We start from the raw sequence: 15,539 nt of genomic DNA on the forward strand, positions 1-15,539 counted from the left end.
GTAATCACTGCTTTACACAAGGAATTCGCAGTAAAAGATCTAGGCAATTTATCATTCTTTCTGGGCATCGAGGCATTATCCTCTGCTGATGGTATTTACTTAACTCAGCGTAAATATATAGTCGAGCTCCTAAAACGGTCAAAAATGGACAAATGCAAACCGTGTGTCACACCTATTTCAACTACCTCGCATCTCTCAATCATTGATGAAGATGACTTTGAAGATCCATTTCTGTATAGAAGCATCATTGGAGGGTTACAGTATTTGTCATTCACGCATCCTAATATTGCTTATTCAGTTCATCTTGTCAGCAAATTTATGCATCAACTGAAAATAACACATTGGTAACATGTAAAGAGAATTCTCAGATTTTTAAAACACACGGTTTCACATGGACTTTTTATTTCACGTAACTCTTCACCTTAGTTTCAAGCCTTTTCAAATGCCGACTGGGCAGGTGATCATGATAATCGACGGTCTGTGGGATCTTACTACATCTTTCTCGGAAACAATTTAGTGTCGTGGTGATGTAAGCAGCAAAGTACAGTGGCCCGAAGCAGCACTGAGACAGAGTACAAAGCCCTCGCCGATTCTGTTGTTGAACTCCAATGGCTGCAATCTCTTATACAAGAACTTGGTCTTCATTTAGACAGTCCACCCATGCTATGGTGTGATAACATTGGCGCAACTTATCTGAGTGCCAACCTTGTGTTTCACGCACGAACCAATCACATTGAAATAGACTTTCACTTCATGCGTAATCTTGTCGCAAGCAACAAGCTTCAAGTTCGACTTATCTGCAGCCAAGATTAGCTCGCTGACCTCCTCACCAAACCACTAGCAGTTTCTCGGTTTAAGTTGTTAAGTTTCAATCTTAGCGTCCGAGATCTTCCCCTGCAATAGAGGGGGCGTATTGAAGAACTCTTACCAGACTCAAGCCTTGCTAAAGTTATTCTTATCATGTAGGAGTCGGATATGGGATCCTGTGATCAAGTAGTTAAACTTTAGATATTTTATCTCATGTAAACAAATGTTAAACTTTTGAATACTTGATGAGAGTCTAACCGCAGGCTTTCTGTTATCAGTAATGTATATATATACACCTCGGTGTACATTCAATAAGATTAGGAAAAACACTTTTTATAAGATAATTCTACAGTCTATATACAATTTTCAAATAAAAAATGCTCATGCAAGCAAATACAGTTATATTTTAAAAAAATAAATTACAATAATATCTTTTTTAAAATGAATTTTTTTTTTCACTTTTACCCCAATTCATCAATGAGACTGCACATGCAGTCCCCCACTTAAAACAATAAATAGAATTTCTCCCGTGTAATTATATTGTACAACATTTTCTATTTCTTTAAGTCCACTTACATTTGGAGTGACATCCTTATAGGGACTATCAAAATTCAAATATTACACATTCAAATAAAGGAACTGATAAATAATATCATTATATCAAATCTAACCATTAAAATAGATAGAAATAAGTGATATAATACAATGCTAAGAGCACTAGCAATGGTTTATTCATCTTCATTTTTAAAGTCAAATTTGAATAAACTTGCCACAATTTCATCTACATTGGTTTATTTATTTTCATAATTTTAAATAACTATGAACAGTTGTTATTCATGTTTGAAGATGTCCTTTTCCTTCTTCAAACATTATTTTATTGTTTTTTCTCTCTCCTCCCAACTCTCTCTTTTCTCTCTTTTTCTCTCTTTTCTTTTTTCTCTTATCTCTCTTTATTATTTTATTATTATTTGATCAAAAAATACATAATCCAATGTAGGAATTTTTCTTCATATTCAAAATCAATTTTCAAAACATGTAATTTTACATATGAAGATAAAGAAACCATTGCCAATGCTCTAAGGATGATGATATTTTGCAATCAACTATAATTAATTTATGAGATGCTCTAGTTTTAATAACTTGAGATCATTTAAAATAATAATAATAATAATAACTTGAGATGCATGATATAAGAGTAATGTTTTTTGCGTACTCTATTTAAAAAAAATGAAAATTATTATTAAAAAATAATATTTTCATGTGAGTTTGAGATTTGCTTATTTTTTTTAAATGAATTACATGGGAACTGCACACTCTAAAACTGAAACTATCATTTCTCATTATACAAAATACCTTATAATTTAACAATAAAAAATTACTTTTAATGAATAGAAAGAGGGGGAAAAAAGAATAAGGGTTGGTTTGAGGAGCAAGACGAGATAAAAAAATTTTAAATAATAGTAAGATAGTTTGTAAATAGTAGTGAAATAGTTTGAATTGAGCCTTTTTTGGGTTTTAGAAAATGAGAGAAAAAATTTTGAATAAAAAAATTATAAAATTAAAATGTTATTAGAATATAGTTCTAAAATATTATTTTTGTTTGAGTATTTGAAAAAGTTAGAATTATTTTTTATTTTTTATTTAAAAATTTAGAAAAATTATAATGATTAATTTTAAAAAAAATTTAATAATTAGTTTGAAAACAAGATAAAATGAAATTAAATAAGAATTTTATATATCATCTAAAGCTTAAAATCTCTCTAAAAAATTATTTTCTTAATATTTTTAGGAAAATAGTAAAAGAAAACAGAAACGAGGATACAAAATGATTAGACTAATCATTAAATCGATGATGGGAATAAGATTTCTCTCCCTTTTTTTTTTATTTTTTATTTTTATTTTTTAAACTTTTGTTGGTTGGGTTAAGAGGCAAGGCCCTCTATCCTCCAACAGTCCAACCAAAACAGGAAAATGGAAAAAAGGAATAGAACGGAAAGTGAACGGAAAGAAAATAAAAAAAAAAAGAAGAAGCAAGTGAACGGAAAGTAATAATCGAAGAAAACAGAACGGAAAGTAATAAGATACTGTTTTTTCAACAAAAAGAGAAATTTCATAGAGATGTGCAGAAGTGAATAGGTGGGTTTCGCCAAAAGCAGTGGCACCCAATCATTCGTTAGGGCTTTTATTGTTACAACAACTTTTACAGTTACAGGGAAGAAAGTAAAACACGAGAAGGAATTAGGAAATGGACGCTGCAGAAGCTCCGCCGGCCGACGCTGTGATGATGGAGGCGCAGCCGGACCCGCAGCAGCAACCGGTTTTGGGGATGGATAACATATCGGCGACGCTTAGCCACGGAGGGAGATTCATTCAGTACAACATATTCGGCAACATCTTCGAAGTCACCGCCAAGTACAAGCCACCCATCATGCCTATCGGCAAGGGCGCTTGCGGCATCGTTTGGTAACTTTGGTCCCTAAATACTCTCTCTCTCTCTCTCTCTCTCTCTCTCTCTCTCTCTCCTTTGTGAATCTTAAGAGATGGATTCTGTGGTTTTATTTTTATTTTTATCATTTTTTTTTTATATTTGGATTATGAATTTCCGTAGCTCGGCTTTGAATTCGGAGACGAACGAGCACGTGGCCATCAAGAAGATTGCGAGTGCGTTCGACAACAAGATCGACGCCAAGAGAACTCTCCGCGAGATCAAGCTTCTTCGCCACATGGATCATGAAAACGTCAGTGAGTGGTTTCAATAATTTTTCTTCATTTCCAATTTAGAACTGCGTAGATTAGTCGTTTTCTGGTAGTTTCTTATTATTTTTAAATAGGAATGTTTAATCACTGAATTTATCGTTTTCTTTTACCCAGGAAAAGTTCAATTATGTATGCGATATTTGTGGAATAATGATCAGGGTTAAGTACCCGTAATGTTTAGTAGTTTTGCTAGTCATGTTAGCTAATGCTGGAAACGCAGAGAATATCACCCGTTTACCTATCCTTAACTCCGATGACTCATCGGAGTAGAACTGCGTAAAGGGTATTAAGAAGTACGAACCACAGTGTTTTGTATACCCCTGGTCGTTAGTGTGAGCCATTACTCGTTGGCATTGATTGCTGATGTGACAAGTTGTTACTTGTTAGGATTACTTATGCTGTCACATTGCATTGTAGGAAGCTTCTTGTGCTCCAGTTCGATACCACGATCAGTGTCGCCAATCTAGACTATCTTAATGTATAACGCAGTGTTGTCATTATTTTTTTGTTCAATAGGATTATGTAGAATTAAAATTATGAACAAAAAATCGATTTTAAGCATTAGTTTTTTTTTTTTTTTTTTCAATTTTCCTTAGCTGAACAGATCTCATTATTACGTGTAGATGGAGCTCATTTAATTTGTTGGCTGCTGGGACTTCTGAAACCATCTCCATTTTCGTAGGCATGTTTACAACCAATTTCATTGCAAATTAATTGACAGAATTTTCCCGGGAGAGTGTAACATATAAAATGTGAATGTGGTGTACTATACTTGCTTTTATTAGTAATTATTAGTAAGATAAAAATAATTATTAGTTAGCATATCCTAATCATTTTTTACCACTGTAATTATTAGTTAGCATATCCTAATCATTTTTCCCACTATGGTCTCTTGTCTTCGCCTATGTCAATGAGCTCTAGCTCAAATGTCGCCTCCTTCCCTGTAGGTATAGGTGGAGAGGATAAGGTTGTGATTCAGAATCCACCAGAGTGTGTAACTTACCAATAAAAATACTTACTCATCTTACTTATGTGATTTATTATTACACGTTTGCAGGGGTCAGTAGACATTCTGTTTAGTTTTTTATTTGGTCATGCTTTTTATATTTCTTCATTTTCTTGTAACCCCCGAACCCATCAAAGAAGAGGAAAGGAGGAGAGGGGAGGGAGAGAAGGGGGGGGGGGGGGTGTGTTGAACTTATAAGAGACGTATGAATTTGGTTCTCTTTTTTTTTTTAACCCAATTAATATCACTTAACATTTGTGATGCAGATTGTTGCAATCAGGGATATAATACCACCCCCACAGAGAGAGACATTTAACGATGTATATATCGCTTATGAGCTAATGGACACTGACCTGCACCAAATTATTCGTTCAAATCAAACATTGTCAGAGGAGCATTGCCAGGTATTCTAAGCATTTAGGTACTCTACCAATCAAAGTAGTTGGGCATTATCTTACAGGTAAGAGTTGTTTAGAAAACCGCGGAGCCATAAATCTTCCTTTGCCTATGATAAAGGTAGTTGAATAGCATAATATAGAGGTAAATCAACTTGGGAAATGCAAATTGACGCATGCGGCATGCCTAAGACTTAGAAATGCAATGACCTTTGAATTCTGCAACTTTCTAAGTTTATTTCTGTTGGGGAACGATAATGTGAGAATAGTAAAGAAAAATAGAGAAACAATCACACAACACAATATTTACATGGTTCGGCAATTTGTCCATGTCCATAGAGCTGCAAGAGATTTTTATTAACAGGAATGTTGAAGTACACTATGAAAATTACAAGATTTTCACTCAACACAAGCTCTCCCAATCTCTATCGGCTAACTCTCTCTCTCACTGCTAAAAAATGCCATTCCGTTCTGTTTCACTCTATGGCGTTCTGAAGTTTTAACATACACGTGTGTGTGTGTGTGTGTGTGGCGCAGTGAAAACCCTAAGGCGGTGAATTTTCCGCTTATTCACTTGAGTGAGGTGTTGAGCGTGATTCGAGCGAACTCTCGGGTTGAGCTTCGCTTGAGCCCAATGCCGAGTACCTGTTGAGCAAATTCTCTGTCTGGGATTCCCTGTCGAGCGCCTGTCGAGTGAACTCTCTGGTTGAACTTCGCTCAAGCGATATATCAAGCGAGCGATGAGGGAACTCTCAGGTTGCCTCTGCTCAAGTGTAAACCAGGCTCCACACTCAACAATTTCTTCTTTCTGTTCCTATTCTTATTATAGTTTTCAAAATTCACCATATCAATCTGCCACGGAGGGATAAAAATAACTATACTACTTTTCCATGTTTTATGCAGTATTTCCTGTATCAGATCCTCCGTGGATTGAAATATATACATTCTGCAAATGTTCTGCACAGGGACTTGAAGCCCAGCAATCTTCTTTTAAATGCCAATTGTGACCTAAAAATATGTGATTTTGGACTAGCTCGTGTCACCTCCGAAACCGATTTTATGACAGAATATGTCGTTACAAGATGGTACCGTGCACCAGAGCTTTTATTGAACTCTTCTGATTATACCGCAGCTATTGATGTGTGGTCAGTTGGCTGTATTTTCATGGAATTAATGAATCAGAAGCCCTTATTTCCTGGCAGAGATTATGCGCATCAACTAAGTTTGCTTATGGAGGTAATTTTATTTTCCATATTTAAACTGTTATAACTGGTTTCTGGGAAAAAATGATCATTTGAAATTAAGTCCAATTTCACTTTCTCTTAATATTTGTTGCTTTTTATTTAAGAGCTACCTATTTTCTGCACTTCACCTTATCTTAAGAAATGAAAAGGTCATAGAAGTTTTATGCTAAATTTGGCACTGAATATATTAGCAGATGACTTTGAGGTCTGATTTAGGATTATTCAATAATATTCCCTTAAATGGAATTCTTCCATCTCACCTTAATTGAACTATATGCTTCCATAATTGCATGTACTCATGAATAAGTAATGCGCATTTTCATCTTTATCATGCAGTTGATTGGCACCCCATCAGAGGCTGACTTTGGGTTCCTGAATGAAAATGCTAAGAGATACATCCGGCAACGTCCTTTTTACCATCGGCAATCCTTCACTGAAAAATTTCCACATGTCCATCCTGCAGCTATTGATCTTGTTGAAAGGATGTTAACATTTGATCCCAGACAGAGGATTACTGGTGAGTTAATTGTCTTCTGATGTGTGTGCATAACAATACTAGTCTCAACTAAGTCTTAATTAATCTCCATTAAAGTATTTTTACTTCTGAAAAAAACATGTTGGTCTCTATTAAGCCTTGCATCAGAATACTAGTATAATTGTGATCTTCATACCACATGATTCCTTGTTTTAATATGCTTTATTGGTCTGGCATTACTTGACATTTTTCTTTGATTCCTTAGTTTTTTTTGTCATTGCTAGCATTTTATTGAACGGGAAAAAAAATGTGTGAGCCATTGAGAACCTTTTGTATCACTAATTTGATCAAAAAGGTTCTAACAATGGCCATACAATTTCTGTAAAAAGTGAAGTTGATTCTGTTATATTTTGATCTTTAGTTGAAGTTACATAAGAGCAGAAAAAAACATTGTTTTAGTTATACAACATTTTTTTACAACATTTTTTTAAACATCCTATTATGGGACTGCTGTTTTTTAAATTCTTTGGGATGGATCCCTTTTTAGTGCACATATAGATAGAATCAAACTAATTTCTTAAATGTTTTGTGGGTATTGCTCCAATCTTACTCCTTTCCTTTATCAGGCTGAGAATTTATTCTAGTTCTCCATCTCCTATCATAATTTTATATGATTTTTTTATCCTGCCAATATCTTCAGTTTTTTTTTTTTTTTTTAACTTCAACTAAAGATTTTTGTGTGTGGGAAAGAAAAGTCTGAATCTTTTTTCAGCTCATTAAAATGCTGTAGTCATTGTAGAAGGCAACCTATGCTGTTATATATGTGCATTTTCTTCTTACAAAGGAAATACCGAGTAAAAAAAAAATTATATGATTTTTTATAACGTGTAAATTTTCAGTTGAAAATATTGTGTATCTTTCTTTTTGTGTGGGTGTGTATCTTCATGGTGTTTTTCACTTATAGAAAAGTATAATAATAGTATTTTTTTACATATTCCACGAATATGACATTCTGTTGTGCACTTGACGTGTTGGTAATTGACGTAGTGTGGACAAGAAGCATATATATATATAGATATAGATATAGATATAGATGGATAGATAGATAGATAGACTTACCTTTTGACCAGTGATACTGAAACTGGAAAAATCAAGACCAAGGATGTGAGTTAAAAACATGATCAACAAGCATGCCTTTCTATTTTCAGCTTTCCCGAAGGACTTGTTATCTCAGGAAGTACCTGTTTAACAATCATTTTCATCTGTCTCCTATGACCTGTTATGCTGTGGTGGCTATCGAGCTATTGGATGCTGCATATCATTGATATTGCACTTTCCCTTACCAAGGCACGATAGTAAACGTCAAATAATCTCATTTAACTAGTAGGACTTGGGGATTAACAAGTGAAGGCAGCTACCAAAATGATTGAGCTATCTCAATCTGAACATCAGGCGACAAACCGCTTGGAGGATCCCTGGGTGTTAATAACCTACTGAAAGACTGTCGTCTATGAGAAAGAAAGACGTTAGGATCTCTGATAATGAACCCACTTGAAAAGAACACCCCCCGCCCCCACCCCAGTGGATTTCAATTTCAATCCAAGTTCAACCTTAGTTTCCAACAATCTTTGCTGTAATCTTGCCATTCAAAATGTTATAGTCGATATCCTCGGGGACTCTCTTTTTTTTTTTCTTTTTTCTTTTTTCTTTTTCTCTCTCTTGAAAAGGTTTTCTAGATAAATCTCCCATGAGAACCTTGCCAACGTGATCTGACATTAAATTTTTCCAACGATTCAATTGTTGAAGTGCCTTAATCCATCAAATTATGTTCTTACTGCTGCAACTGTGTTGTTGTTAACGTATTTGTATTATTAGCACATTTAAAACACTGACTTATAATTTTCTATTTCCAACAGTTGAAGACGCTTTGGCGCATCCCTATTTAACATCTCTGCATGACATCAGTGATGAGCCTGTCTGCATGACTCCCTTCAGCTTTGACTTTGAGCAGCATGCACTGAGTGAGGAGCAGATGAAGGAGCTGATCTATCAAGAGGCTCTTGCATTTAACCTCGAGTATCAGCACCCATAAGGAGTCGTGCTTTTATTCACTCATCGTGGATTTGATCAGTGTAGTCTCTCTGCTTTATACATTCGGTGATTGATTTCCTCGTGTATATATGTTGCATTTCAAAATGGGTAGTTCTGGAGTTAATTTACTTAGTGGGAAGAACAGAATTCAGAGACTGTTACAAATCTTTGCATGGCGGTTTACCTTCCCGTTTGTTGTTCTATTATTTAACAGATGTATATCTCTCTTGCTCTATCTTTGTTTTTCTTCTCTTTTTAATATTCTACTGTCTATGGAGAGAGAGATCAGCTCATTTTTTTAGTATTGTAAGAAATTGGTACCGGATCTGTCTTTTTGTATTGCTTTTGTATTGTAGCTCTCAATAGGCCCAACATGGTGTTGCCATCTCTAGTTCTAACTTTCAGGATTTCCAAGCCTTAATTGTTTCCTTTTCACTGTTAGGTGAATTCCATGTATGCGTCCTTTGTACCGATGAATATATCACCCCTTTTGCTTAAATCTATATAATTTAATCTTTTATTTATGAAATCAGAGAAAAGAGAATCCGAAGGTCCATTTGACACTGAAAAGGTCTGCAACGGGATCGTAAGCCTACCTTTCATGAATGAACTCGTATATCATGAAGTTCATTATACCGAATAGGATAAATTCCCTAACATACCAGTACGTGAAACTGAACTTTGTAAAAAGGAAAGGCAAACTCGATATCATCACAGAGCTCATCAATCTAGAGAGGCAAGAAACAATGCAATCCACATTTGCTAAGCGCTAATCGAGAAAGAACGAATTCGAACTCATCTGCTATAGTAGAAACAGAATTTTTATGAGTACAACAGTATCTTCAACAATGTGGTTCAGCTCTTGACGCTCTCAAAGAATCTTGAAAGTGGCACAGGACCATCAGCCTCTTCGTCATCACTACTAGAGTGCTTGGTTCTTGACTTGTGCTTCTTCTCCTTCTTTGTTCTCTTAGACCTAGATTTAGCACGTCTTGATTCTCTCTCATCTTCTTCGCTCCTGTAAGAATCTGAGGATGAACTTGAGGTGCTAGACTCAGAAGATCTCCTTCTCGAATGCTGCTATAACAAATGAGGATGGGTTCAGCTATTCAGAGTTTCAAATATCTGTGATGATTGAACTGCATGACTATGATTAGGTAATTTTATTTTTTATTTTTTATAAGTAATAAGATATTTCATTGATATAAAAATAGACATAGCCCAAGTACACTAGAGGCATACAAAAGCATACACCATTGCAAGGAAATCATGGAAGCTAAGACCATTTAGATCTAACGCAATAGCCCACAAAAACAAAGTCTTCCAAAAAAAGCTCCTAAACACTTTCAAGGAATGTTCATGATCGTCAAAAAGTCTCTCATTACGTTCACTCCATATACACTAAAGAATACAAATAGGGGCCATTTTCCATACAATGATTAGGTAATTTAGAGACGGGCATCTATTTGAGCAGTCGTATAAATTTTCACAGCTTTTTTGGGTTCCACCAAGTCAACACATAGATTTTAAAACATCGGTACTGTTTGGTAAGCATTTTCAAGTGTTTTGATGTTTTGGGAGTGTTTTTGGTACTGTAGACCACCATGTGCAGATAAAGTGGTTTCCCTACATATCTACATTTTCATGAGACGAATGGTAAAGTAGCATTGAATTTAGCATCACCTTTCTCATGTCACGCAAGCAAACGCTTGGCAGGAGTTCCAACATAGGAAGGCACCCAGGGGGCCCATAATAAGAGCGAGCACTCACTCGAATTTCTATTCTAGATTGTGAAAGTGTTAAATCTGAGTAATGACAATTTAAGGAATTGTAGGCACCTTTCGCTTTCTGCTGCTGCGTTTCTTTAAATCTTTGTCCTTCTTATCTGTTAGAAGAAGAAGAAAGATACTGAAGAGAACACAGGACGCTCACAATTCTTCTTTCTATAATTTATTGCACGTACCTTTTCTGTCATTAGATTTACTTCTGGAGCGGCTTTTTCCATGGCCAAGCTTGTGTGCCCTTTCAGCATCCAGTTGAGCTCTGTACTCTCTCATCATTCTATCTTTATCTGCTTCCAGTTCCCCCTTTTTCATCTCATCCTCCTAGTACATCAAGTACATACCAAATGAAATAAACACAAAATTCAGAATGTTTATTTTCCATCAGAAACACATTTTTTTACCAATCTCCATTGTGAAGAACGAAACTATGCTTTGTTATGAAAAAACACAGCATACAGAACTCGAGAGTAGAAAAGTCAGTACATATGTAGGAGGCATGCAGGCAGAGAGTAAAACACCACATGAACATGAAGATAAGCATTATATCCAACAGATGTTGTAACTCAAGGAAGTTGACCAAATCTTGTGTGTATGCACGTGTTTTGAGAGTAACCAAACTATACAGCATTTAAAGTACTCAGGAAATAAGCCATGTGACCAAGTAAAGAGCATTCAACCTCCAAACCAACCTCTCAAGTTAAATATGGACTCTAAAAAAAAGGTTAAAATATGAACTCTAAAAACTGGATAATCTATGGCATCACACTAAGTCAGTCTCCCTGAGGGGACCAAAACTAAGTTGTAACCTCTTCATTGATCTCATCATCCATTACCTCAATCTCAGGACAAAATCATTCCTTCTCCTCTCACAATTACCAATAAAAAAAGGTATCTTCTTATACATCCCTGCTCAAGCCACTTTACTTTTGATGCTTATGGCTTCAACTCATTGATTCTAAGCACAAGATTTTATTGATTGATTTTAGTTTATGCAAACTCTTTTGTTAAAGCAGGTTTGACATAGAATGCTGCTTTTTTATCAGATAATTTGAACGGGAGGAAGCGGAATGTTTCATTCATAACCGGAATAAGAAAACCAGTACTTCTCTTTGTTTGTAACACCACCTTCCTGATAAGGTTAAGAATGTTACCCCATTCCATTTTGAAGCATGGGGTAAAAACAGTTCCATAAACTTTAAGAATATAAAATACAGCACATCAATTATTATAGGACAGAACCCTAATTAAAGCAATTCGGTATAATATAGAACCAGGTGGAATGATAATATCAGAAACTTTTCTTAATGACACCTTAACATCTCATGTGATCAACGCTTATTCCATCTTTCACTAGGTCAAATCTCCTCTATTGCCTTGGCCCAAACATGTCTTCATTGCTACCTCAATAGTTTTAAAACATAAAAACTAAAATGAGACGAATACTCAGTAAATAATTCATAAATAGTAAAATCATCTTTAAAACATGTTTAACTTTATAGTGAATCACACCTTCTCCACCTCATTTAACGTGCCTTGCACATCCACCTATTTTCTTTGATAACTTCGCATTATCATCATATGGCCAAGAGACAATGCTTTGAGAACTATGCATTCAACCATCGTCTTCCTATCTTTCCTTTCTCATGACTTTCATATTGTAAGAATAATCATAGCATTGGTATATTCATTTCATAAGCATATACATTTCATATCGTAGACACATATTAAAACAATTGTAAACTTTACTTTCATAACATATCATATAACTTGGATACATATATAGATATATTTTATTGGCACCGCGTTTGAGAACAAAGTCTCAACTAATCCTAGGATGCAAACCCTCCCTCGACAAGGAGTTTCCCACAAGTGCACTTCGAGTAATTCAAGGGAAAGTTCTCCCTAGATGGCCCCTAGAAATTATTTGCACCCAAGAGGATTCGAACCTTAGGCCTGAAGGGAGCATACCACCAAGACCAAGCCTTTACCACTTGAGCCAACCCCTAGGGATTTTGGATATATATATACATAAATATATATTTGGAAATGTAACATTTTAATTTGAATGAAAATGAAATAATCATGCTACTTACCATACTTACTTAAGCTCGCAATTCAACAATTCTTAAGCAACTAAAAGAAAACATTCATAGTCATCACTATCTACTCTTACTTCATGCCTTTCTATGCACATCATAAATATTGGTCTCATCACACACCTAGTAGCTCAAACCCATTTTTAGCCATCTATGAATGATGTGATCATGCCATTATGCAACTTTCAATTAAAAGAATGGAAGGAGACCAAATCTGTGGGAAAAATATTTGCCTTTACCTCCTCATTTTCAATTAACGGATACAGTAGATTAATGGTTGCAATAAATACAACTCCTTCCCAAACAAAAGCCTCTTTGACAAAGTCTACATTCCACAAAAGGGAAATCACTAGATATCTCTCAATGGTCCGCTATAGAAGCATCTTTAGCACCAAAAACACTGAACATATCCAGGAAGGCTTCCTTGAAAGCTCTATATCCACTTCCTCAAGAATGCACAATTGAACCAAAGTAGGTTTCAAATTCCCAACTAGGTAATCTCATTGGAAATAATACCAGTTACATAGCATTTCAGGTTTCTTGAGCTCTTGTTACCATGATGTGATGAATATATATACAGGGACATTTGCTCTTATATACTCAATTCGTTAATGTCATGGATTATTTAGCAAAGAAGTATGTTAATGAGACTAAAATGAGTTTAAAAGTGGGACACAATAAATCATGATGAGGAATAGGATGAATAAAATTCCTGCACACTTACATGAAGAAAAGCAAATTAGCTATGTTCAGCAGATTACCTTTTGCTTCCTCTTGAACTCTTCCCAGGTGATAGTGTGAGAGGTTTTAAGACTGGCCAAACGAGCAGCATGCCATTCTGGTGAATGAAATGAACCATCCACCTGCGACTGTTCTCATCAGTTGCCATCCACAAAACAAAAACACCCAACAAAAACTACTATACTGACTATTGGATGGCATTTTCAGATCTACAGCTAAGATCTCACTAAAAATACCCAACAAAAACTACTAGCGGTGTGCCACTAGTGTTTTGGAGAGCTTAGATTCAGTGGCGGTGTCCTATAAGAAAATCATTTTTAGGTTGTTATGGATGATAATCAATTTCCACAAATCTAGACGCTTGAGAAAGAAAGACCATTACTATTGTCGAGGCAATTCACATCCACATTTTTTGTTTGGTTGTGGACTTTATAAATTAAAATTATGATCACTGCAAGATGTCACTAGGATGCAACCAAGGACGCAATAGGCCTTCCTACCTCCAGGAGCTATATTACATATAGGATAGGATTCTGTTTCCCCTCCTTCCCTCTCGAACCTTTTGGTATTGCAATTTAGAGCCATCCCAAAGCCCCAGCCCTGGATTTGCTGCTTTCTTAAATGCTTACGAAAAGCCAGGCATGGTAATTCAGGGTTCAATACTTCTCACATTCACTCTTACCAAATAAGACTTTGAACCATGAATAGCTCGTCAGCTCGTCAAAATCCAAATAAAAAACTTAAAAGCCATATCTTTTAAAGGAAATTTTTATACACCAAATTCAATACTCTACAATTTCATGAAAATAAGCCTGCCCGTTAAAACCACGGATTTTTTCAATGAACACTTACCAATTGATCCCAAACGTAACATTCAATTATTTAACACAATAGCATAAATAAAAAAACTATCATGAAAAACAACGAAAGGAACGAAATTTAAGGATGAGAGATTCAATAAGGAATGGTAGTATGAAAGGGTACAAACCATGCCATCTTCAATATCCTCAGGCCCAGCAGAGCTGGAGCCCAGCCTGGCTTTCTGCATAGCTTTGTAAGCTTGATTTTTGCCCATTTCAAGAGACCCAGATAAAAATCAGATGAGAAACCAAGCAACAAAATCCAACAAAGAGAGATGCACAGAAAGAAACAAAAATCAGATAAATATATGGGGAAAGTATTAATTAAAGCATTAACGACCGGGAAGCAAGGCAGAGGAAGTAGAAATATAGGATGTGGGGGGAATTATAAGAGAGAGAGAGAGAGAGGTTGGGTTTGGGGTTGGGAAGGTTTTTCAAAAGGGCTAAGAGGAACAAAGGTGAGGCTGTGACGCAGGGGATTGTTGGGTTGGGAGCAAGTGGGTTCAATCGTCCATGACACCTCAGGGTTACACTTGTTGAGAGTAGACAGGTCATGGCCGAGGATTATATCGTCTGCACCCTTCTATAATTTTTTTTTTTTTTTTTTTTCTCGTCACACACTTCTATAAAATTAAACGTATTAAAGTATTTATATGGTAAAATTCAGAAAAAAAATATATAAACCTTTTAACTATTATCATTTTCAAATATTCAATATTAACTAATAGATAATTAGAAAAACTAATAAATATTAGTTTTTAATATTTAATACCACATAAAAAATACTAAAAGGATAACAATTAAAGGATGTATATGCATCGTTTCTCTAAAAAATTATGGAGGATTTTACTTTATTTTTAAATAAAAATATAGTTGTAAATTGTAATTAATGTACATCTCCTCCCATCCCTTCCCATCATATGTAAGTGACAATTTTTTTATTTTTGATAGGTAGATGTAAGTGACAAATTTGTAATAAATAGATAGGTGTCATTTGATCCCATGAATCAATGTGAAATTTTGAATTGACTTATGTTACATGCAGTTATTTTTATATATTTTTTATATATTTTACTTATATGATTGGTCAAAATAGTTATTTTATATTAAAAGAATGACGCAATCAATTGTATTAATGAAGTGCATAAGAAGCATATAAAAGTGACTGCATATATAATTTTTGTTTTAAATTTTTTGATGTATTTCTAACTCGAAATGGAAAGAAAATAAGCATATATTTTTGTATCGTTTGTAATAGTTTTCCTTCAAATTAGATCGGAGGA

General features: G+C 35.0%; 2 protein-coding genes across 3 annotated transcripts; one reads left to right on the forward strand and one right to left on the reverse strand.

The window, feature by feature from the left end:
- Positions 1-2,770: 2,770 nt before the first annotated feature.
- On the forward strand, positions 2,771-9,147 carry LOC122300786 (mitogen-activated protein kinase homolog MMK1-like). Its single transcript, XM_043111671.1, has 6 exons — positions 2,771-3,270; positions 3,416-3,545; positions 4,837-4,974; positions 5,869-6,201; positions 6,546-6,726; positions 8,601-9,147. Exons 1-6 carry the CDS (start codon positions 3,053-3,055, stop codon positions 8,774-8,776), a joined length of 1,176 nt encoding a protein of 391 aa, XP_042967605.1. The 5' UTR covers positions 2,771-3,052; the 3' UTR covers positions 8,777-9,147.
- A 244-nt stretch (positions 9,148-9,391) lies between these two features.
- On the reverse strand, positions 9,392-14,799 carry LOC122300787 (protein FAM133-like). 2 transcript variants are annotated; one of them, XM_043111672.1, is made up of 5 exons: positions 14,385-14,799; positions 13,417-13,518; positions 10,739-10,880; positions 10,614-10,660; positions 9,392-9,855 (listed from the first exon to the last, which is right to left on the reverse strand). In XM_043111672.1, exons 1-5 carry the CDS (start codon positions 14,469-14,471, stop codon positions 9,631-9,633), a joined length of 603 nt encoding a protein of 200 aa, XP_042967606.1. In that variant the 5' UTR covers positions 14,472-14,799; the 3' UTR covers positions 9,392-9,630. The 2 variants fall into 2 exon arrangements, with proteins under 2 accessions (XP_042967606.1, XP_042967607.1); XM_043111673.1 differs by having other exon boundaries at positions 9,392-9,852; positions 14,385-14,797.
- Between the last annotated feature and the right edge of the window lie 740 nt (positions 14,800-15,539).

This window comes from Carya illinoinensis, chromosome 2 (assembly GCF_018687715.1).
Source record: "Carya illinoinensis cultivar Pawnee chromosome 2, C.illinoinensisPawnee_v1, whole genome shotgun sequence".
Taxonomy (NCBI): Eukaryota; Viridiplantae; Streptophyta; class Magnoliopsida; order Fagales; family Juglandaceae; genus Carya; species Carya illinoinensis.